At 37.9% G+C, this 23,368-nt stretch overlaps 1 protein-coding gene across 10 annotated transcripts in view; it reads left to right on the plus strand.

Annotated features, from left to right (window-relative positions):
- The window catches only part of RALGAPA2 (Ral GTPase activating protein catalytic subunit alpha 2), a 321,681-nt gene that overhangs the window by 154,845 nt on the left and 143,468 nt on the right, over window positions 1–23,368 (plus strand). For all 10 annotated transcript variants that reach the window (XR_013364745.1, XR_013364747.1, XR_013364748.1 and 7 more), the window contains 2 exons: window positions 784–882; window positions 1,116–1,271. Coding sequence is in view for 2 of the 10 variants with exons in the window: in XM_077871986.1 (XP_077728112.1) it covers window positions 784–882; window positions 1,116–1,271 (255 nt within the window). In the remaining 8 variants the exon portion in view is untranslated. The remainder of the gene's footprint in view (window positions 1–783; window positions 883–1,115; window positions 1,272–23,368) is intronic.

A 23,368-nucleotide genomic window follows, 5' to 3' on the forward strand; every position in this document is an offset into this window, starting at 1 on the left:
ATTCTGATGGGGGGGGGGAGGGATTGATTTATCATTTAACATAAAAACTGTTGCAATTAACATGTTCTGAACACAGATTAGGTGTGTAGAGAAAGTATGTTTCATTGTCAAAAAATAAATATAAATAACATAGGTTGGTCATTTTATAAATGCACAAGAGTAATTTTGTTTGAGGCATATGTAGAATATTACTATAGGACACTAAAGGATAGGGTACTGAATAGTTTTATTTTCTTTATAAAAGTAATACTGGCTTTATTGTACAAAATTTGAAAAATATAAGAAAAAGTTAACATCATCATCCTACATAGATAACCAGTATAAATAATACAGTTTTATTTATGTGGGTAAACATATTTTACAAAAGTAGAATCTTAGAATACATATAATTTTCATTCTGGTTTTTGCTTACAATGTATGCTTTCCCTAGGCTATTAAGTTTTTTGTTTTTAATTTTGTTTTTCAAAAATTATTTATATTTATACAGTATAATTTGCTAAACCATTCCTTGCCATGTAAAGTTCAGGACCTCCCCAGGCAGATACTCAAGGGAAAACAATGCCCTAGTTTGGTATTAAATCTAAAACCATGTACAGTAAAGTCATAGAATTCAAAATGATGGTAGACCTCACAATAAAAGAAAAAATTGTAAATGTTATAGGTTTTCACTCAACATGTAGAAATTTAATGAGAAGCAGCTATTTGGCCACGGAACACAATATTGAAATATTGTTGGGATAAGCTAAGCATGGCCTTCCTAAAATTCTCCTCCTTGTGATTTAGATACGGGATAATCTGGCAATAAGCCTAGATAACCAGTCCTCTCCCTCTCCACCGGTCCTGATCCCACCACTCAGAATGTTTGCATCATGGCTATTTAAGGCAAGTGGATATGTGTTTATTCCTTCATTGCAATTTCCTCTTCCTTACTGAAATTGAGTTTAAAAAATGTAATTGCCCAAGACTGCACATTTTGAAGACAAGCTGAATCTTACTAAAGCCACTATAACCCTCACTCTATAAACAACTCTTACGGAATACTGAGAAGTAAATGAAATGTCGAAATGGTCCGCATCTGGAGTTAATTAAATCTTTAAACTTCATCTACTTGACAGGCAACAACGTTGCCAAATGAATATAAGGAAGGCAAGCTACAAGCCTACAGACTGATATGTGCCATGATGACCAGACGCCAGGACGTTCTACCAAACTCTGACTTCCTGGTGCATTTTTACCTTGTGATGCACCTGGGATTAACCAGCGAGGATCAGGTATTCTGTGACTCTCATATCATGGTATGGTATCCCAGAAGGTGGAAAGTGCATATCACTTTTTGCAGGTTAAATTGGGGTTCATGAAAATACATCAAACACATTAAAATTTTCAGTAGTTTCATCTCTTCTACATACAACAACCACATTGATCTTTCAAAAATGTAAATAGGATTTCATCACATGCCTACTTCTCTCTGCTGACCTTGCCTTGTGCCAACCAAATTTGAATTTATTCTGTGGCTTACATAGGGCTATATGATCAAACTTCAGCCTATCTTATCAAATTGAAAAATACTGTTTTAACCACTATTTGTTGGAGTTCTGCTGTAGATATTATTTGAAGAAAATTATTCTGGTCATTTAAAAATGTTTGAAAACTGTTATTTTAGTAGTTAAGATGTTTTTGTACAAGACTTCACTTATAAATTAGGGGTCCTCATCTTAATTTCTTCCAAAGGAATATGATTGGTGGTTAAGTTGAAACAGAAAGGTTAAAGGAGCTGCTAGTGACAGCCCAACCTTGTAGATCCTGGATGTGGCCTGTCCCTGGTTTTCCTCCCTTGGGAAGACTCCTGCCAGTGGGCAGAGGACAAGGAGGGGAACAGGAACTCTGGGTACTGATTTGTTGTATAAATGTCAAGCAGGCAAGTGATAGGATTGGTTTGCACTTTACAGAGATTATTTTGGACTCAGTTTGGAGGATGGATTTGAAAATGTGGCAGTGGTAGCATAGAGTGGGAGATTGAGCCTGGAGACAGATTAATTAGGAAGTGGTTAAGTGAATATAGAACTTAAAAATGATCAGAATTAAGATGGGAGCATTGGGAATAGGAAGAAGAAATAGGAAAGATTCAAGAAATTAAAAAAAAAAAGAAATTTCAAAACATTTCATGTTATTACTAGGTCTTCTTGACCATTTAGAGGTATGAAGAATGTTTCAGAATTTACCCTTGAAATTATACGTACTTATCAGTGACCTTGAGTCATTCAAAAACTAAGAAGTAGTTGTCCTTTCTATATTTGTTTTATTCTTTGAATGTATAATACAGACACACCTTTTTGATACCTCAGGGTACATGTAAGAGGTTAGCCAGTTATTCTCTGTTGCATCAGAATGTGCTTCTTGAAGCTACTTGACCCTTCAACCCTATTTAAAACTCTTGCAGGGGCACCTGGATGGCTCAGCTGGTAAGAGTCTGCCTTTGGCTCAGGTCATGATCCTGGGGTCCTGGGATCTAGTTCCATATCAGGCTCCCCATGGGGAACCAGCTTCTCCCTCTGCCTTTGTCTCTGCCTCTCTGTGTGTGTGTCTCAGGAATAAAAAGATAAAATCTCTAAAAAAAGAAAAAAACTCTTGCAGTACATCCCCTGATACACACTTGGAGCTTTCATCATTGAGCTTTTATCTGAACTAATAACCATACTGTCCTACTGAGTAGTCTTTGTCATATTTGCTCCAATGCTAGCAGTGCGTAGAGGACATCTCTATATAACAGGTGGACTTGGACCAGTCTCATTTATTTCCTAAATAGATACAGAAATAGAGATGTGAAAGTAGAAATGTTTGTACTACATTCTCAGGTATTTGTAGCCATCATTACAGGGGAAAGCATCTTTCACAGAATGATGCAACTGAGGGTGTATTGAAGATTCAGGGATATAAATAGGGAAGGGACATTATCACAGATAATGAAATCCCTCAGTGATAGAGGAGACAAAGGGTTAGTTAATATTAAACACTATACTTTATAAAGAGATATTTTGCATGGAAAAAAATTTACTTGGAAATAATAAACAATTGTAGACTTTTCTAATTTAATAAAAACAAATTAGAAGTTAGCAGCAAAAAGCATTCCTAGAATGAGTTTTCTAGAAAGTCACATAAATGGATGAGGCTTTAAAATCACCTTTCTATTTTAAAGGCTGTTGGAGTGGAGATGAAACAAAAAAAGGTGAAATAAGAGTTTAAGAACCCAAAACCTAGTCTCAAAAAATACGATTTTACAGGGTAGAAAAAGGAGTTTTCAGATTTTATACTTAAAATCATTTTCACTTTAAAAATCATTTTAATATATGTCATGTTTTTGGTAAGTTTGATCGTTTGTAGTTTGTTGTAAAATAGGTAAATCTTAATTGTTGGCCCATTGCTAGCAGTGATCCCAATATCCAGAACCCCAAGACAAAACAGGAATATTATAAATCTCTGTTTTTTAATCAGCCTGTTTTCTAGCCATTAGACGCTTGAATTTTTATGCATGGTTAATAGAATTGGCAATTTTGCTGTAACCTTAACAATTGCTGATATATATTTTAGAAGTCCTGACTGCCAAACAGAATTACTCTAAATAAACTTTATTTCTTTTCCAGAAGAATATTACATAGAAAACTTCCTAATGAAAGAAGGTTTTCTCATTTAAGTAAGAAATGTCTCTGATAATTAATTTAGCTTTTGGTCCACATGCCTAAATGGATCATGGTGGTTGTTCCAGAACTTTTATGTTCTTCTGGAAACAGATATTATATTAACCATAAAAAGACAAAGCACTTACTATAGAGAATACAGTTAAATTCAATTTTTTAATTGGTGAACTGTGCACCTGTGATTAGCACCATCTCAGAGCTTGTTTCCTTCTTGTGAGAGCTCTCAAAGAGTCACTAGTCTGCCACTAAAAGCCTTTGTTACTGCAGATGGAACTTTATAAAAAATTTCCATATTTCTTAGTAAGATAAGTAATAGCAAATAATTTAAAATGGTATAACATTTATTAGTTTTGTCTTACAAATACAATCCAGGGTTAAGTTCCTCCTTTCACCTGTAGGTGGCACACTTGTCTGCACAACTCTCACCTTGTGGCTCAACGGCCACTGTGGGCCTTAAAAACTGCCACAAGGCCCAGGGTCCTGTGAGCATGATGGTGTGGCATAGTCATTTTACACATGCTTTCCTAAATATGAGAATATCAAAATTATGTCAGTAGTGACTAATAAAGTGTTGAATCGGAAATAAGTTCTAAGATGTTAAAAGTTTTTTTTCCAGACATGAGGGTGCTTATAGTAATTGAAGACATTTTTAAAATTTTATTAAAAAAACCTATTTGTAAAATAGATGTCTCACAGACTGTTTTGTGATATGATCAGATAAAGCCATGGTTTCATTTAATATGGTAGCCAATTCATTATGTAAACAAATGTAGTCCTTTCTGTATTTAAAAAAATAATAATACATAGACTGAACAGCCAAAATGTAGCACTTCCCAAACCAACCTTTTTGTTTGGGTCAGGTTTAGCTATTCTAACAACTTAATAATTAAATAGCTAAAACAGTGACCTTATCAATTAGTATTTTCTCAAGTACATGTGCAGTTTGAGTTTATGGTTTATTAGTATGATTGAGAAAACGCTTTGAAAAAGCTGTAAACTTTCTTCCAGTCTGAATTTTTAAAAAAATCTATCCTGTTATTGGTTTAGAAAATAAGTAGGATCAAAATACCTCTACAGTATGGGGGAGAAATGAAACAATAAAATGAGGGGAAGTAAGAGTTTGAATACCCAAAACATAATTTTAAAAAAATACGATTTTACAGTGTATAAAGAGAGTTTTCAAATTTTATACTTCAAATCATTTTCATTTTAAAATCATTTTAACATATATCATGTTTGATTAAGTTTGATCTTTTGTAGTTCATTGTAAAATAGGTAAATCTTAATTGTTGGCCTGTTGCTAGCAGTGAACCCAATATCTAGAATCCTAAGACAAAACAGGGGTATCATAAATCTCTGTTTCAGAATAACTCTACATTTTGAATACAGTTTGGGGTGACTCGTGGGACTAATTGCCCAGGCTGCCTATGAAGAATCTTCCAGTTGCATTCCATCCGCCCAGTGTCTGGTGGGCTGGCAGGAGTCTTTGATTCCCCAGCACCCATAGTACCAGATTCTGTGCTGGCACCTGTGTGACATTGTCCTACCAGTTGTCTACAATTCAGTTAGATTAGTATCATGACCCATTGTATAGTAACAAAGGTTCAGAAAATATTGAGAAGTTTTGCCCAGGGTCACACGTTAAAAGGCTGTTAGAATTCATAGGCAAGCCTTGGCTTATTCCACAGGGTATGTATTCCTCCTTAATTCACAGCTAACAGGCCAGTCAGTCAGTCCTTGATTCTGTTTCTCCTTCCATCTTGCTTGACCTGGGCTTGGGCCTTGGTCCCCCTCCTCAGACCTTTTTTTTTTTTTAATTTTTATTTATTTATGATAGTCACACACACACACAGAGAGAGAGAGAGAGAGAGGCAGAGACATAGGCAGAGGGAGAAGCAGGCTCCATGCACCGGGAGCCCGACGTGAGATTCGATCCCAGATCTCCAGGATCGCGCCCTGGGCCAAAGGCAGGCGCCGAACCGCTGGGCCACCCAGGGATCCCCTCAGACTTGTCTTGATTGAAGCACCCCCGCCCTCCTCCAGCCCCATACAGCCTTCCACAGCTGCCTTCCCAGTTCCTCACCAGCTTTCAGCTGCCCTTCAAAAGCTGTTCCTGGTTGTTCTTAGTTCCTAATGCTTAAGCAGCTTTTTCACCTCAGTCTTCCCAAAATATTTGTACTTGAAAAGCACCATGATTTGGGTTTATTAAAAACAGTTCCTATTAATTTCATCATCATTTAAAACACATGGAAAAATCAATATGTGAGAAATGGAAAAGGACAGTTGAGGAAAGGAATTTTATTTTCATGTTCCTAAGAACCTATATCAAAGACTAGAACGTTTTATTTGCTTAAAATAAGTAAGCTATTTTTTAATAATGACTTACAGATTTAATGTCTTAATGCAGTTACACATTAAAGTCAAATTCTCAAAAAAAATATAAAGTCAAGTTCTCTTTTAAGTGAAAAGCTTACATTAATGTAAAATTATTGTTACATATTTGCATATAGAAATTTTGGGAGATGTAGGTCTTTGTCATTTTCATCTATAATTTTGTAATATGCCAGAAAAGCATGAGGCCTCTCTCAGGTAGAGAAATATGTATTGTTCAGCCTGGAGGTAACCATCAAGTGACAAATTTGAATCATAACAATATAAAGTCATGATTGAATGTAATATGGTGTGATATGGTGTAATAGTTAAGAGTGTAGGCTTCAAGACAGCCTGTCTGAGCTCCAGGCTTGGCTATTCCTCTTATTAGCCAAGTCATTTGACCTCAGTATGCCTTGCTCCCCTTACATGTAAAATGTAGGAAACTGTGGTGCTTACTTCCAAGGGTTGTTTGGAGACTTTGAGAAGATAAAATATGTAACGCACTGAACTCAGAGCCTGGACACAACAGCCCCTTAGTAAGCGTGAGCCCTTGTAATATTAGACTGAAGAGTATGAGGGAAAGGACAGCCGTTACTGAGTAACTGAGTGTATCTTATTTTCTGATATCTTAGGATGGTTAATGTTTTCCTTTCCCCATATATTTTCTTACTTTTGAAAATAATGGTTTGACTGAAAGATAAGAGTTGGGCATTGTGGAATTTCAGCACGGGTGGAGGAGTAACCACTCTCTATGCTGTGGGGCAAACCTAAGTAAAATGTTTATTTAACCCTCTTGTGATTCAAAAATATTTTTGTGTATCCCCCACCACTGGCTGTGCCTTCTCTATGATGCGAGCTAAAAAGATGAACTATACATGTCCCAAGTTCCTTGTAGCTGAGTCCACATCCACCCAGGTTTCCAGCAGAGGCACATACATGGCAGAGCTGGAAAGTGCACATAGGAAGTGGTAGGCAGCAGCTGTCGGGAGGTTCTGCTCAGGAACCTGCATCATGGTGATAAGGGCAGGCAGCAGCATGTCTGCTACAACCACTGTGGCACACAGCTAGACAAGATGCTTGCCACCTTGTTCCTGGCTGTGGAGGGTTCATGCTTGGTTCCCCGATACTTCTAGAAACTCTATAAACCATCTAATGCCCCGATATAAATCCCTTTCGTCTTCATCTCAGCAAAGTAGATTCTGTTGCTTGCAAGTAAGAACCTGGCTCAGACAGTAGTGGCTACTCTGCAAGGTACCAACCTGGGCGCTGATGATACATGATCAACATAGTTCATATTTCGTCACTAAAAGCACTTGTAGTGTTTCTTTTTTACCCCTTTAGCCACTTGTTTTATTGCCAAGAATGTTTAACATGTTTTAGGAACCTTTTGCTTTAATTTAATTTCATATTATAGTGAGCCTTTTGCCATACCAATGTTAAAGAAAACATAAATTTTAAACATTATATATAGAGTAATGTTCTTAGAAGTCAAAATACCTCCTGATTTTCTTAACGGATGTTACAACCTCCTCTCATGAGGTATATGATGGAATAATATAATAATAAACAGTCGTTTGTAAAAGGATCCCAAGAGGCCTCTCAGTGAGCATAAGACTCCGCAGTGAGCTATGAAAGCAAGGTGCAGGGGTGATATTTGTAAATTGGCCATACCTGACTCTTTTAATAACCCCAGACAGCCTGTATCATGCAGTGATATGTAATAATTGCATCACCTTTTCGCAGACAAAGAATTGTTCTTTGCTGAAAATTTAGACTTATAACTAGAACCATGTGTTAGATACACATAAATTTATAAATATATTTAAGGCTAAACATAAATGAGTATTCAGTTTAAGGAAAAGTACAGTTAAGATGGCAAATTAGGAAACTTTTTAATCTCATATCCAAGGAAGTAATTCTAATATATCTCTAAAGTGCTTATTCTGTACAGCAAGTGATTGTTATCAAGGTTTAAATTCATGGGATTTTGATGTAGTACTACCAGGATAAAGTGCATATTTATAAATTTAAAGGTCTAACTGATGGTTAGAGGATTAAATAATAGCCTCGATGTGTATCAGTGGAGGAACTCTAGAAGGCCAGCTTAAGAGCATCATTTAAAACAGTTTTTTAAAACTATAGGGTTGTACAATGAGTAAAAACAGGACTAATCCTGGGCCTTATTCCTGAGGTTTTTAAGAATGAGGAAATGTATCTTCCAAGACATCAGGATATAAGATGGCTTCAAAGTATATTCAACATTTGGCTTTTATGGATGGCAGGCCACATATTAGGAGATGAGAGACCTGGGAGTGAGACTCACCATTGTCACCCACTGGCCATGGGGCCCTTCCTTGAGCAATGAGTGAGTTGGACCAGAGAACCTCTACAGCCCTCCCCTACTGAGCCTTCTTGGATCCTCTGATCCATTTTTAGACATTTTATTATTAGGGTCACATTGTTCTTTCCTAATATAGCAAAAGGTTCAATAATCTTTTCATGTTGAATATTTTCCCTAACCATTGTAACAACCTAGTCAGGTTCTGAGGGCATATATGGCATTAAGATAACACATGAGTATCTGTGGTACCCATCAGATTGTGCAAAGAACCAAGCAAGTGGTACACATGTTACTGGAATTGAACTGATTTGAATACCCTTCTAGCTAAGTTAATTTGAAAGCCGCTCACAGAGGAAGTAGAGTCAATTTGAGCAGAACTACCAAGGAAGGATGGGACTTAAATAGTAGGACAAGAAACAGGGAGGAATTTCACATGTCAGAGATACAGACCTTCTCAGGCCTAGGAAGAGTGACCAGAATGGTTTGTATTAGTGCCAAATGTGTGCCTGGAAATAATGTGCGGACATGAATCTAGACAGCACTGTAGGGAACGTTGATTCAGCATCATTTTCATCTCATGTCTAATGGGGAGCCATTGAACGTTTTGGAGCACAACATTCAGCATTGCCAAAAAGCATTTTAAGACACTTAAACCATAGTTATGTGGGATGGATTATAATCAGGAAGGAATGAGGGCAACAAGCACAGAGAGGGAATTGTTGTAAGAGCCCAGAGGCAAGCTAATGAGGGCCTAACAAGGATTAAAACACAGATGGAGTTTGTATGTATAAATGTATAATGTATAAATTCATTTATTTATATGTGCATATTTCTGTGCATGTGCATATATAGGTTTTATGTATTTTGTGCATTTCTTTGTGTATGAGAAATATTTTGGTAGATTGGATATAGTGGTGAGTGGTGAGTACCCTGAGAAGATAGAGCCTGTTTGCACTATTCCCACTGTCTCTCAAAGTAAAGGTCAACTCAGAAAGCACAATGATGAATTGAGAAAAGGTGGGCGGCAAGGTAGACTGGGACCTGTCTCTTCATCGTGGTCACTGTAGCACAGAGGCGGGCAAAGCAGATGTATAGAGGATACACTGAGGGCTGTCCCTAAAGAATTCTTACCTGGAAAGATTTCCAAGCACATTTCCTCTCCACTTAAGAGAACACATTGTCTAACCCTGTTGGAATTTGAACAGTTGACCTCCAAACTGTAAATTTATTTAGAATTTCTAAAGATCTCTATTATCTTATTTCTTTGTTAGCCGGTTTTGTTACTATTCGTTTTTTAAAGTACTTTGACACTTAAAAAAAAGCCTCCCTTATTTTTCTAAAAATATTATTTATGAGTTTGAATTTACTTTTTTAAAAAATTAATGGAATTTTGTTGAATATAAGGATTTACTACAGCAATACATAAAATAAAACTTTCAAGTTTGGCTTAGTTCTGATGGAAGAATAATATTTACAAAGATAGGTGATATATGTGAATCCTCTCCTAACATGTATTGATAAATTAATAGTAATTCTTATTTTATCACATTCAGGGTGACGCAATGTAGACTCTATCACATAGTTAGTGTTCTACCACTAGGTAGCATCCAGTGGTTTCTGAGTGTTTCCCATAAGGTTTCATGAGAATGTACAAACCACAGATTGGTCAAGTTTTACCAAAAAATTTTTTATTATGACTTTGCTTACCTTTCAGTGACCATGGAGACTTTAGACAGATGACTACACCAAAATAACAACCTGGAGGGTTTTTTTTTGTTTGTTTGTTTGTTTGTTGTTTTTTTTTTTGCAGCTGTGAAAGCAATAATTATTTTCATTAAGCTATAAACTGAACCCACTTACCCCTCATACACCTAAATAAGGAAAATAGAAACATGTAGAAGGTAACAGATGGTAGAGGCTTCAGTTAGGAGATTTAACATGTGTGCAGTGAACTTGTTTCACAGATTTAGAAAGGTAAGATGATAGCAGGGGAGGCTGACCTGGAGAGGGAAAGGTTTACCTGAGGCCAGAAACTTGAATTTTGTTTGATTTCCTTTTTGGAGTTAAAGGCATAAAGGCTTTCTTTCAAATGACATTATCAGTGAAGAATATGAATTATGAATTTATTTTTTTAAGATTTTATTTATTCATGAGAGACACAGAGAGGCAGAGACACAGGCAGAGGGAGAAGCAGGCTCCCTGTGAGAAGCCCAATGTGGGACTTGATCCCAAGACCCCAGGGTCATGACCCAAACCAAAGGCAGACGCTCAACCACTGAGCCACCCAGGTGCCCTGAATTTAAATATGAACATAGCCATACGTGTTTAATAAGCATATGCTACATGAAATAAAGCATAAGAATGCAATATAATAGCAACTCAATATATGTGGAAAATTGAAAGATTTTGTCTTTACTAAACTCTTACCATATGGTAAAGTGTATAAGCTGATCTACATCTTTCAGTAGAAAAAAATGTTCTTTTGTGCCAAGTCTCTTTGGAAGAAAACCCTACAGTGGCCTCTAACAAGGCCCAAGTAACCAGAATCTTCCTTATAGAATCCCTGGAGTGCATCCTGTCTTTTCCCAGACAGAATAGGCACTCAATAAATATGTCAATTGATCAAAACTAGCAGGAAAAAAAAAAAAAAGGTCAGCCTCCTCAAACCCATGTGGCATCATGGGGAAGAATAGATGACCAAGTAACTTAGCCAAACCATTCTGCTTGAGGCTTTGGCTCCAATGATCAATTTCAGAGCTGACATGAACTTTTGTCTTTCTATAGAGGTGATCTAGCCATCATTTGTTACCCTAGAACACTGATTCCCAGGCTGGCAGGGGTGTTTGGTGCCCCCTCCCCTCTGGGGACCCTGGGCAATGGCTGGAGATACTTTGGTTGTCACAAGAGGGGAGAGGGTGTGCTGGCATCTAGTGGGTAGAGGCCAGGAATGTTGTTATACATCCTGCAATGTATAGGACCACAGCAAAGATTTTACAGTCCAGTGTCAGTAGTGCTGTGGTTGAGGAACCCTGCCCTAGAATAGTACCTGGGCAGATGACACCAGACTAAATGACAAAACCCAGCAATCAAAACAAGTATGAAAGACTAGTTCTCTGAACCTAACCAAGGAAATTAAACCCTACAAAAATTTAGCTAGGGAGATGAAAGAGAGGCAAATTTTTAGGTTGAACATAATGAAAATTGCCAGTAGTGGACTGTTCTTAAAAGGGGGAGGGGGTTCAATTTCATATGGCCCAATTTATTTTTAAAAAGGAGAAGCAATTTAAGAACTCAAGCATGGAGTGATCACACTAATTCAGAGTTAACATGACAAATAGCTGAGGTGCATGTTGTCAGAAGCCAAATCTGTGGACAGAGCCTAAGGCACTGCAAGTGTGAGGGGAAGTGAAGAGGGGCTCAGGGTGGCTGTGCTCCGCCTGCACACTGCATGCATGCTGCCGAGTGGCTGAGAGGAAGAAGGATGGCAAGGGAACAGCTTGCATGGTGAGGAGTTGGCACACAGGCACAGATCATTGCTTCCTTCAAATGTCTGGAGTCCTGCCTGTGAGCAGAGACAGATCAGGCTGTCTTACCTCCAGAGTGGGGACTGATGGTAGACTCCAGCTCACCATCACAGGCACTTTCTAGCCAGTTGTTCTGTTCAGACATGGCCAGTGATTGATTGGGGGGTTTGTAAGCCTCTCAAGCTCTATCGTGTGTGTCTATGGCCGCTGGCCTGGCTGCCTCCTGGCAGCCTAGGCAAAAAGGCCATCCACTCCAGACTTTGAGCCCTGGCTTTGTGCTGAAGTTGCTGTTTGCTTGAGTCAGCAATTTTTGAAGCCACATAACCTCCCCTGGCCTGAGCTACTTGTTTTGTGAAATGGGGTTGTACTGGCTCTCTTTAGGGCCCTGGGAAAATGAGCAGTAGGCCTTCAGTAGGTACTAGTAGGGTCACTGCAGAAGGGATTCCCCTGTTGTTTGGAAAATCACTTTTTGACATGCAAGAAGAGCTTCTTTTCCCATTTAGAATTCTATGAAGATTTTAAGAAAATTCACATTTTTCTTCAGGTAGAGAAGAACTGAGAGACAGAGGTGACTTCTAGAAGCATTGCAAATTCTAACTTTTACTTGAGGAGGGGTGTGCCTTAACTCCTGTGTGGAAAGGATTGATTTTTGAATATAAGAGATTTTAAATCATGACTGTGGTTTATAACCCATAAAGGATAGATTTGGATACAAGGAAATAACCTCAAGAAAAGCATTCTAAATTGCAAGTTTTGTTTCTGTGAGAGAATGCTCTCCTTGTGGGGAATAATCTCTTTTTGTCTTTGATTCCTTTTTAATACATAACAATAAGTGGGAGTGTGGTAATTGCAGACTGTTCAGCTATTAATGCTATTTACTGGAACACATTTTAGAGAGAATATTGTTTTTTGAAGAAACAATAAACAACGGTTTTTCTTTTGTTCTTCCTTGGAAAAATATTCTTTGGTAGGTATTTGTGGGCTAGAGAAATTTTAGAAGAGAACCTTTTAGTAGTAAGACATTAAAATAAAATACCTACCTTACCCCTCCTCCCCTGACTGGAGTCTTGCCATGAATGTGTGCAGCATGGTCCTTCTTTCAAGATCAGGGCCTCTCTGCTTCCCTCCTGGGTTCTCATGAGTGCTGGGCTATGCCTCTCCAGGAGCTCTCTGCTCTTGGCCTGCCCTCACTCAAGGCTATGCAGAGCTGTCCTCTACGCCTGAGGGGTCTTTGCTGGAAGGTAGGGGCCATGCTTTATTCCACATCATTCCCCTTACAGCAATGACATGGTACCTGCAACCGAGTTAGCACTCAAGAACTTTGTCAACTTACTGTGGAATGTTTTTGTAGGGGATTATCAGAATGATGTGGCTTTCATTTTGGACTCTTTTTTAATGAGTGGATTTTTAAAGCAAAAGTACTTTCATTTATTTATTTATTTAGGAGAGAGTGTGAGCAGGGGAGGGGCAGAGGGAGAGGGAAAAAGAGACTCTTAAGCAGGTTCCATGTCCAGTCCAGCATGTAGCTTGACACAGGGCTTGATCTCACAACCTTGACATCATGAGTTGAGCTGAAATGAAGGGTTGGATGCTTAACTGATTGAGCCACCCAGGAACCCCTAATGAGCGGATTTGAAATCAGATCTGTTTCGAGTCTTCTTTTTCAGGTGACCCTAGAAAAATTCATATTTTAATAAGATTGTAATTAAAAATCCTGCTGTAACTTAATATAAACAATGATGTATGAGGCTTTGGAATTTACAAAATACTTTCCAGTCAGTCTCTGTCACCTTTTGTAAGAGCACTATGGAGTATGTTGCATTTTCTTTCCCATCTTACAGATGAAGAAATTGTTGCTCAGGAGACCATGTACCTACCAAGGTCAGAGAGCAAAGTAATGGTATCTTTTAGGAGTCTTATATCCAAATCCTTTCTCTTCCTTCTTCCTCCTTCTCTCTGACATCTGCCTGAAAGCAACTTTGTGTAAAGAAAGTGCTTTTTAAGCCCCATAGGTGAATTTTATTGTATGTAGATCAGAAACCAAAATGTTAAACAGATATTCCTAGAATTTGAAGCAGCAAGCCACTTGTTGACCTGTCAGAGCTCATTTAATTATTCTAGATGGTCTAATTCCTTACCTTTACCTCTTTCGTCCTCCTGTGGTGGGATTCACATCCACTCAGTTCTCCATCACAGGAACAGGCAGGCTAGGGAATGCCTCAGACTTGCCAAAACTGTCACTTTCTTAGTGGTTCTAGCCTGAGGTTTCCTCAGAAGTGGGTTGACAGAGCTAGCTCCCTTTGGAAATTGTCTCTTTGATTTAAGCTGTTCTTGGGAGCTCATTGTCCAGACACATATTACATTACAAAAAGAAGAACATGTAAGTCTTTTGCCCAAAATGAAACTAAAAATGTTGCCTGTTGGAACTGCTCTCCATATCATTCTAGATGGCCATCTAATGTTGGTAAGATGCGTTTGTAGAGTCTTAGAATCAAATGACCAGCACATAGCCCCTCTTTCTCTTCTTCTTCTTTTTTTTTTTTTTTTTACATAACATAAAATATGGAAAAATATGGAGCTTTGATTTTGCTCCCACATGCCAGTGGAGTAATTTTACTTACAAGGAAACAAAATAGAGAGCATGCATTTTATGTTATCCTAGAATGAAAAGAAAATATAATAATCATATTCCAAAGTATATTTCTTTTCCAGAAGACAGGCGAGGCTGCAACAGAAAGAGACTTTCCTCTTACCCTTTTCCTGGTTATGGCCTAGCAAAGAGTCTGAAGAACTCCATGCCACCAAGCAGCACACTTTCATCCATACCTGACAACCAGGCTTCTTGATTTCAGCAAAGGAGAAAGAAACACTTTTAAGTGCACCAGACACTTGTCTTTAACAGCATCCTAAGCTCTAAGTCTTTTAGCAGCATTAAATGAACACAGAATCCACAATGATGTGGGTTTTCTAGTATTCCTTTTGAGGGAAAAGAAGGAATCCTGGTTTCTTGTTGGAATTCTGGGAGATTTCTTGGTGTTTTTCCATAGAATTGTTCTAACTACCACCCCTAGGCATACAGTGCCTGTGCTTCATGCACATGCCCAAGTGTACACATATGTACACACACAACTTTAATTTTCATCTAGCAGTTTCCTAAGAATATTTTGGCAGGAGGCTCATTTCTATTTAGAAGATAGCCTTTTATGATCTAGTGCCCTCATTTGTTAATATTCCTGTGAGACTGATATGTGTATATTTTGGAAGCACATTTTTAAGCCAGAGCATTTATTGACTTCACTTGAAAGTATAGCTCTAAATAGTGTTATTTGCATTTATAAATGACTATTCGGCAGAGTGAATGGGATGAAAGAATAAATTGTATTTCAGACTTAAGTAACATCCTTAGAATAATGCTCTGGCTCTACATATGAGGCCTGTTACTCACAAATGTCAAATGGTGCTTCACTGACCCTGGATTAACATTTTCTCTTCCTAAGGAAGGGGAACATGCTTGGGTTTTGTGTCCAGACCTTTGGACAATTTCTGGCCTTCATTGATCTCCCACTCCATGTGTGTCAGTGAAAACACTGAATGATGCTCTCTTAGATCTTTCTTCTCTAGGTTTTCAAGATTCCAAGGGGATACACTAAATATCCTTGTTACCCAAATTCAGTACAGAGACATTTTCCCTACTTAATTTCTGTACTTTTTCTAAAGTAATACAAGTGTGCGGTCAGACCCTAACTTGGATTCCAGCCCGAGAGTGACATGAGTGTTCTGCTTGGTGACATTGGCAATATTGACTGAACCTCACTGCACCTTGCAGCCATGGCATTAGGCAGCACCTGAGTGTATTAAACCTATGGTTTCATCCAAGAATTTCTTACTAATATTCTCAGGAAAATATATTTCTAGGTGATGCGTTCCTGAAACAGGATGAACAGTATGCTGCCTGTGGCTGTAGGACCTATATTAATTCTAGGAGGACATGTTGCTATCATTGCGGTAATTCCTACATTAATGGTATTACTTGCATGATTATGCTCCATAAGTGCATTTCTAATCTGTAATCTGTGAAGGCAGTGACTCTTTGCCTTTGCTTCTGTGCCAGAACATCGTGAAAGCTATGGAAGAGTGGGGAGGAAGAGCTAGTGGAGAGACTTGAGCTGGCTGCCTCAGAATATCCTGAATACCCTCCTGTCTCACCTCATCCATCCCGCTCCTAGGCCCTTATAAATTATTGGGGTGTATACAAATGCCTTTCTGCGTCTACTTGTCCCCCAGCATTGTCTACTAGCTTTGGTCCTATTTCAGAGTGCTGCACCTATCTCCAGCACTCTAAGCGTCCTTTGTGCACGCAGGAGTCTGCTGCAGCCTTGACACTTTCACTGTCATCACTCACCAGCAGCAACTTATTGAAGGCCTCATTTGCTGAAGTCCCATTGTCAGGAGTTAATAACTGCTCTGAGCATCTGCATCAACCTCATTAAACCAGCCTGTTGTACAAACTGTAATGTTGTAGATTGAAGGCTATCAGGGTCACAACTAACACAGTCATTACATAGTCAGGCCATGGTGTCTTCAAGGCATGATTGCTGCAGCTGCTAAGTCACATCTCTTTACGACCCTCCAACAGTTTTTTTCATCTTACGGAATCATAAATGTGCTGGAATTTCCTGATGGGTTTGCCATCTCTGTGGTAGTCTCCCCTAGTGAGCTGTGAAATGCCCATTATAAGAAACACACATAAGGGACACCTGGGTGGCTCAGCGGTTTAGCACCTACCTTGGGCTCAGGGCGTGATCCTGGAGTTCTGGGATCGAGTCCCACATCGGGCTCCTTGCATGGAGCCTGCTTCTCCCTCTGCCTGTGTCTCTGCCTCTGTGTGTGTCTCTCATGAATAAATAAATATGTAATCTTTTTTTAAAAAAAAAGAAACACACGTGACTGCAGCTCCTCCTGATCCATGGCCTGCAAGCAGGGTATTGTTGGTCAGAGTAAAAGGGGCTCTAATTTCGTTCATGTTGCTGAGGATTTAGAGGTGAGAGAATAACTCAATTCATATGACAGAGGGTAAGTTCTTTCTCAGAGCATCTGATCTCCGAATACCCTGAGCATCCTTATGCTAATTTGCTAAGCTCCAAAAATATTTTGAGAACAGGTTGAATGCCATGTCATAGGCTCTGGCTTTTTCCCCACCCCAGAAACAACAGGCCTTTCCATTTTAAACCTCCACATTCTCTCTAAGATGAAGAAACATGTTCACTCTCACAGCTTTATATTCAGTGGTGTCCTGGAGATTACAGCCAGGGCAGTTAGGTAAGAAAATGAGATAAACGGCATCCAAACTGGAAAGCAAGAAGGAAAGTTCTCTATAGTCACAGATAATATAATCTTGTATAGAAAACCCTAAGGAATTCCCACAATCACAAAAAAACTCCTGTTAGAATGAAAACATGAATTCGGCAAAGTTGCAGGATACCAAATCTATATACAAAATTAACTGTGTTTCTGTATACCACAATGGACAATATGAAAATAAAATTAAGACAGTTTAATTTACAGTAGTATCAGAGTGAACAAAATGTTTTAGTAATAAATTTAACTTAGGAAATGAAAGATATACTAAAAACTATAAAACATTGCTGTAAGAAATTAAAGAAGACTAAAATAAATGGGAAAATGTCCCATATCCCTGAATTGGAATACTTAATATTGTTAAGATAACAATATTCCCCAAACTGATTTGTAAATTCAATAGGATCCTTATGAAAATTCCAGTGGCCTTTCTTCCAGAAATGGAAAAGCTTATCCTAAAATTTTTAGGCAATTACAAGAAATCTCAAATGGCTAAGACAATCTTGAAAAAAGAACAAAGCTAGAGGACTGACAGTTGCTTTTCAAAATTCACTACAAAGCTACTGTAATCAAAATGGTGTTGGTGCTAGTAAAAACTTGGATATATAGATGAATGGAATAGAATTGAGAGTCCAGAAATAAACTCCTATATCTCTGGTCAACAGATTTCTGACAAGGGGGCCAAGATGGTTAAGTGCGAGAATAATCTCTTCAACAAGCGGTACTCAGACAACTGAATATCCTTGTGCAAAAGTATGCAGTTGGATTCCTCCCTCACACCATTAACACAAAAGACACTAACACAAAATGGATCAAATATATTAATGTAAAATGGACCAAAGACCTAAATATATGAACTAAAACTATAAAACTCTTAGAAGAAATTATTAGATTTGCCATCAAAGCACAAGCAACAAAAGAAAAAAATGCTAAAAGTACACTTCATGAAAATTAAAAATTTTTCTACACCAGAGGACACTATCAAACAAGTAAAAGACAACCCACAAAATAGTAGAATATATTTGCAAATCCTGTATCTGAGAAGAGTCTAGTGCCCAGAATACATGAAGTATTATAACTCAGTAGCCAAAAGACAATAGATGAAAGATTTAGACATTTCTCCAAAGAAGATATAATGACCATCAAGCATGGGAAAAGATGTTCAGCACCATTAGTCACCAGGGAAATAAAAAAAACAAAGCTATAGAGAGATACCACTTAACACTCACTAGAATGGCTATCATACTTTTTAAAACATACAAAAAATAAGTGTTGTCAAAGAAGTGGAGGAATTAGAACCCTTCATATGTTACTGGTAAGAATGTGAAGTGGTAAAGCTGCCACGGAAAACAGTTTGTTACTTCCTCCAAAGTTAAAACATAGAATCACCATATGAACCAGCAATTCCATTCCTAGGTATATACCCAGAAGTATTGACAGTAAGTATTCAAATGAAAATTGGTGCACAGATTTTCATAGTAGCACTATTCACAATCACCAAAAGTGAAAACAACCCAAATGTCCATCAGCAGATGAAAGGATAAACAAAATGTAGTGTATCAGCACAGTGGAATATTACTGAGCCATAAAAAGGAATAAAGTATTGCTACATGCTGCAACATGGATGAACTGTGAAAAACCTGCCAGGTGAGAGCCAGGTAAAAAAAATACCACATAGTGTATGAGTCTATATTCTGGAAAGCCCAGGGCAGGCATATCCACAGAGACAGAAAAGTAGGTGAGTGGCTGACTGGTGGGCAGGAATGGAGAATGACTGCTAATGGGTAGAGGGTTTTCGTTTTGGAGAGATGAAGGTAGTTTTAAATTAGTGGTGATAGTGCACAATTTTATGAATCTACTGAAAACGATTGAGTTGTACGCTTTAAAATGTTTTTTACTTGAGAGAGAAAGAGAAAAAGGAAGAAAGAAAAAAAAAAGAAAATAAAAGAAAGAAGGAAACAGAGGACATGAGCAGAGGGAGAAGCAGGCTCCCGATATGGGACTTGAGCAGGGAGCCCAATATGGGACTTGATACCAGGATCCCGGAATCATGACCTGAGCCAAAGGCAGATGCTTAACCAACTAAGCCACCCAGGAGCCCCTGAGTTGTACCCTTTAAAGGGTGAATTTTATTACATGTAAATTATATCTCAATAAAGCTCTCCCTGGTGGTCTAGTGGTTAGTATTTAGCACTCTCAATAACACTCTTACAGATAAGAAAGAGAAGCAATCAAGACAACCTGGTCACATACCAACTTCAATATAAAATAAAATTCATATAATGTTTCTTAAAATCAATTAATCAACCAGTCAGTCCCCCATTTTTCCTGAAGCAGTCAGACAGTCTCTCCACTTGAAAGCTAGCAGAATATTTCCTCACAGATGCAGGATTAACTACAAGCAATCATAAAAGCATTCAAGGCTCTCTTCAGGGCTGAGGGTTGCAGTGACTTTCTCTGCCACCTGCCTGATGTTCGGTCACTCCTGAAATCCTGATTCCATGCAAATGGCCATAGCAGTTCCTGTGGCCATCAGAAGTTCATTTTAGGTTTCTCACTCCCTTTTACCTTTGCATCCTGCTGTCAGGGAAGCTCAGTGTCTTCTCCATAGCATATTTCATGATGAGAAGTACTAGGGGACTTTGTTTTTCTAGCTACAGAACCCAATTACTCTGACCCAATTACTCTGTCCTGTCATATTTCTTCTGGCCTTGGTAACATAGTTACACCCAGAGAGGTCACATTTGTCCAGCATTTACAAAAATCTCTGCTTTTTCTCCAAACAGATCATAACCATATTTGGCCCTTTTAATGGATAACATGTAGCATATTCTTTGACTCAGATCTTGAAAGGAATTTTTAGCTTTCTTCTGCTGTGTTTTTATTTTCAGTGACTTTTCCAGAAGCACAGTGCTCATGACATGATCTGCTGAGATTCTTTTAAAGGCCAGAATAATAATAACCACTTTATTTTTATACGTAAAAAGTCCTATCTGAACCAATGTAGAGAATGAAGAGGCCAGGTTGCAGCTATGGAATGTAAAGGGTGTCTTTTGCACAGAGCTGAAGGCACAGAGACCTACTAGCTGAAGAAAGGGGCCAAGGCCTTGGGACTTTGAGGGATCTGTTCTTCCAGTAACTAAAATTTTTTTTGTCACTCGGCATTTCTGAGCTGGCTAATAGATAATTGATACTTCAAATATGTCCTCAAGGTACTGCAGGTTTGTAGCTGCCTTTTTAATTGTCAAAGTTTAAATTATATCCAGGGTTAGTGTTAAAAGTATCCTTTTGCATTCAAATATTTTGATAATTAGAAATTCTATTTGGGTGTGAAATGAGTTGAACCTTTTCATTAACCAGATTAATGAGATAACTAGATCTGAACATTATGCCTGTTACCAAACAAAAGAGCTCCCTCTAGATTTTTCTAGATAAAAGGCAGGTATCTTTGAAAAATAGTGAAATTATTCATTATGTAGCATTTTATTTTTCTTAAAGTAAAAAATTAAGAAGGAGATTAGTGATTTTTTTCTATACATGAATTTTATTTCTTAACAATTCTCTTTGGCCTCCTGGAAGGTCTGTGTGACTTTAGGTGGAATAACCGGATCTGTTTGCTCCTGAGGAGCAGGCACGAGTCCGCTGAGGAAAGGCAGGGAGACAGATGGTCGGCTATTGTGTTACAACCATCATCTGCTGGGCCGTGAGCAAATATTAAGTGAATAATATATATGTAATTGGTGTGAAAGTACAGTTGCAACATTTCTAATTCCATTTGAATGATGGCTACTTCTTGAACATTTGTGTTTCATAGAATACTATATTGAAATGTTTTTGTTTACAGGGTTAATCCATTTTAAACTGCTTTAAAGTGAACATTTTCCCCCATTTTTGACACCACTGTGCAATATTTTGAATTGAAATGGCCTGTAATGGCCCTTTTTTTATTTTCCATAACAACACGAGCACTAAATTATAGCTGTGCAATTATGTAGACAATGGAAATGCTTCCAGAATGAATCCTTCCTTTTAAATTTTCATTTTGTGTAATTGTTGGAAGGTTTGGAGCCATAATAAACAAAATTATTTTACACATTTATCGTTCTAAAGGTCAATTATAAGAGAACTAAAGAAACAACACTATGCAAAATGAATAAACCAATTTCTATTGCCATCACCATATGTTTTTCTTATCACTTATGGTTTTTCCAGTTACTGTGTACATAGCATTCAATTAAAGCGATTCATTTACCAGGCTGAATGTGGTTTGTGTTTATAGAACGGTGCTTTGGAGGAGAGGAAACAACACGCCTCTATTTGAATTACCTGATTTTTTGTAAGATCAGTGATAAGAGGCAGATGTTCTCGCCAGTTACTTTCTCATAAGCCGGAATCTTTTGATAAGCTGCAAACTCACAATTATCATCTTACAATCCACTTTCGCACTCAATGTGTACAATGCATGTGGACCTTTAACCAAAAACAGGAGAGAATACTACTTTGGTGGTCTCTTTGCTATATTGCAGTATATTGCAGAATGAAGTTTATTTCCTTTGAGCAAAAACGTGTAAAAGAGTTTTGTCTGTGCTTCATACTGGTCAATTTTCAAGAATAAACTTGATTCCTGTTTTAGAGTCCATTTTTCATTGGACTTCTTGTTTTACTTAATTGTTTTTAGCCTGTTTAGAGTGTGGGAAAAGAAACTAATTTTTGCTACCAGATTCACTTGTTTTGGGTAAATTCTGTAACTCCTATAAATTCTAGAATGAAAGCTAGAAAATCTAAAAATATCATTTTCCTATTTTTATTTTATTATTTGCCGTGGAAATTCTATATACATTATAGCTAATTGCTAGAATGCTTTGCTAAGAATGTTATTTGAGAGTATTAATTTCTAGAGTTTTTTAATATCTGAAATAATGTAATCTGAGAGGCTTATTTATGCCACCTTTGAATCTTTTGCTCTTTCTGAATATCAACACTGAATTCTACGAAGTAAATCCACAAAGTAAATTCTAGAAAGTAAAATCCTTCAGAGTCCTTACCTTTTTGGGGAAAAAAAATTGTTACTGTATTTATTTGATGGCCCTTTTCAGTTTAGAAGGACATGTGTTCACATATATACTTCAGATATGAAGATATATGTGTCCATCTTTCATGGAAGAGAAGCATGAAGCATGAAGCCCTAAGCATGACATGATCAGCCCATAGTCAAATACACTAGGCCTTGAACCTAAGCCACAAGGCTCCAGTCCTAGATCTCTTTTCATCAAGCAGGGTTTGTGTGCAGGAGCATTTCCCACTTGTGGTCACAAAAATGGAGGTTTCACTAAATAGCATCCAGTCACCCAGTAAGAACGACAGCCTTTTTCTTCACCTTCACTGGTCCTTGAGACTCTTAGGTAGGCCAGCTGGAGCAGGGACAGAGCTTTTACACCACGCTGAGGATCAAGCTCCCCTTTATGACAAGGGGAGCCTCTGTCAGTGCTATTTAACAGAAATTTGGTAGCCTTGCTTTACCATAATTGTATTAGAAATACATAAAAAAAATAAAGCTTATTTTTTATTTGTGATGTAGGATACTAGTTTTCCAGAATAATCTTATTTAAGTTAAAAAAAAAAGTGAGTTGCTTTCAAAAACAGACAAATAATGCTCACTTTGGACATGGATATGGCAAAAGGCACAACGTCATACATGAATAATTAACATTTGGGAAGCAGCTTCCTGTCTTCTCTACATATGAAGCCCAGGAAAGTGTGTGGAAATTTTCACAGTTTCCAGATTTTTATTTTTCCAGAGATTCCAGCCATAGCTGTGATTTTACTGTATGGAAGGGAAGGTGAAAGAAAGATTCTACTAGAAATGAGTAGAGCCTTTGGTGGATGTGCCTTTATTGGGAACATGCAGCTGCTCTTTTGAGCACCACACAGTTATTCCTAATTTTAACATGTTACCACAAAGATAGAATCTTTGGGTTGTTCCATTTCAGTGTGGATAAGCAAAATAAGCAGGCATATGGCCATAATTTGGCTGACTGGCCATATAGTTCCCTCTTTGACTCCCACATTACCCCTAC

This window comes from Canis aureus, chromosome 26, assembly GCF_053574225.1.
Source record: "Canis aureus isolate CA01 chromosome 26, VMU_Caureus_v.1.0, whole genome shotgun sequence".
Lineage (NCBI taxonomy): Eukaryota > Metazoa > Chordata > Mammalia > Carnivora > Canidae > Canis > Canis aureus.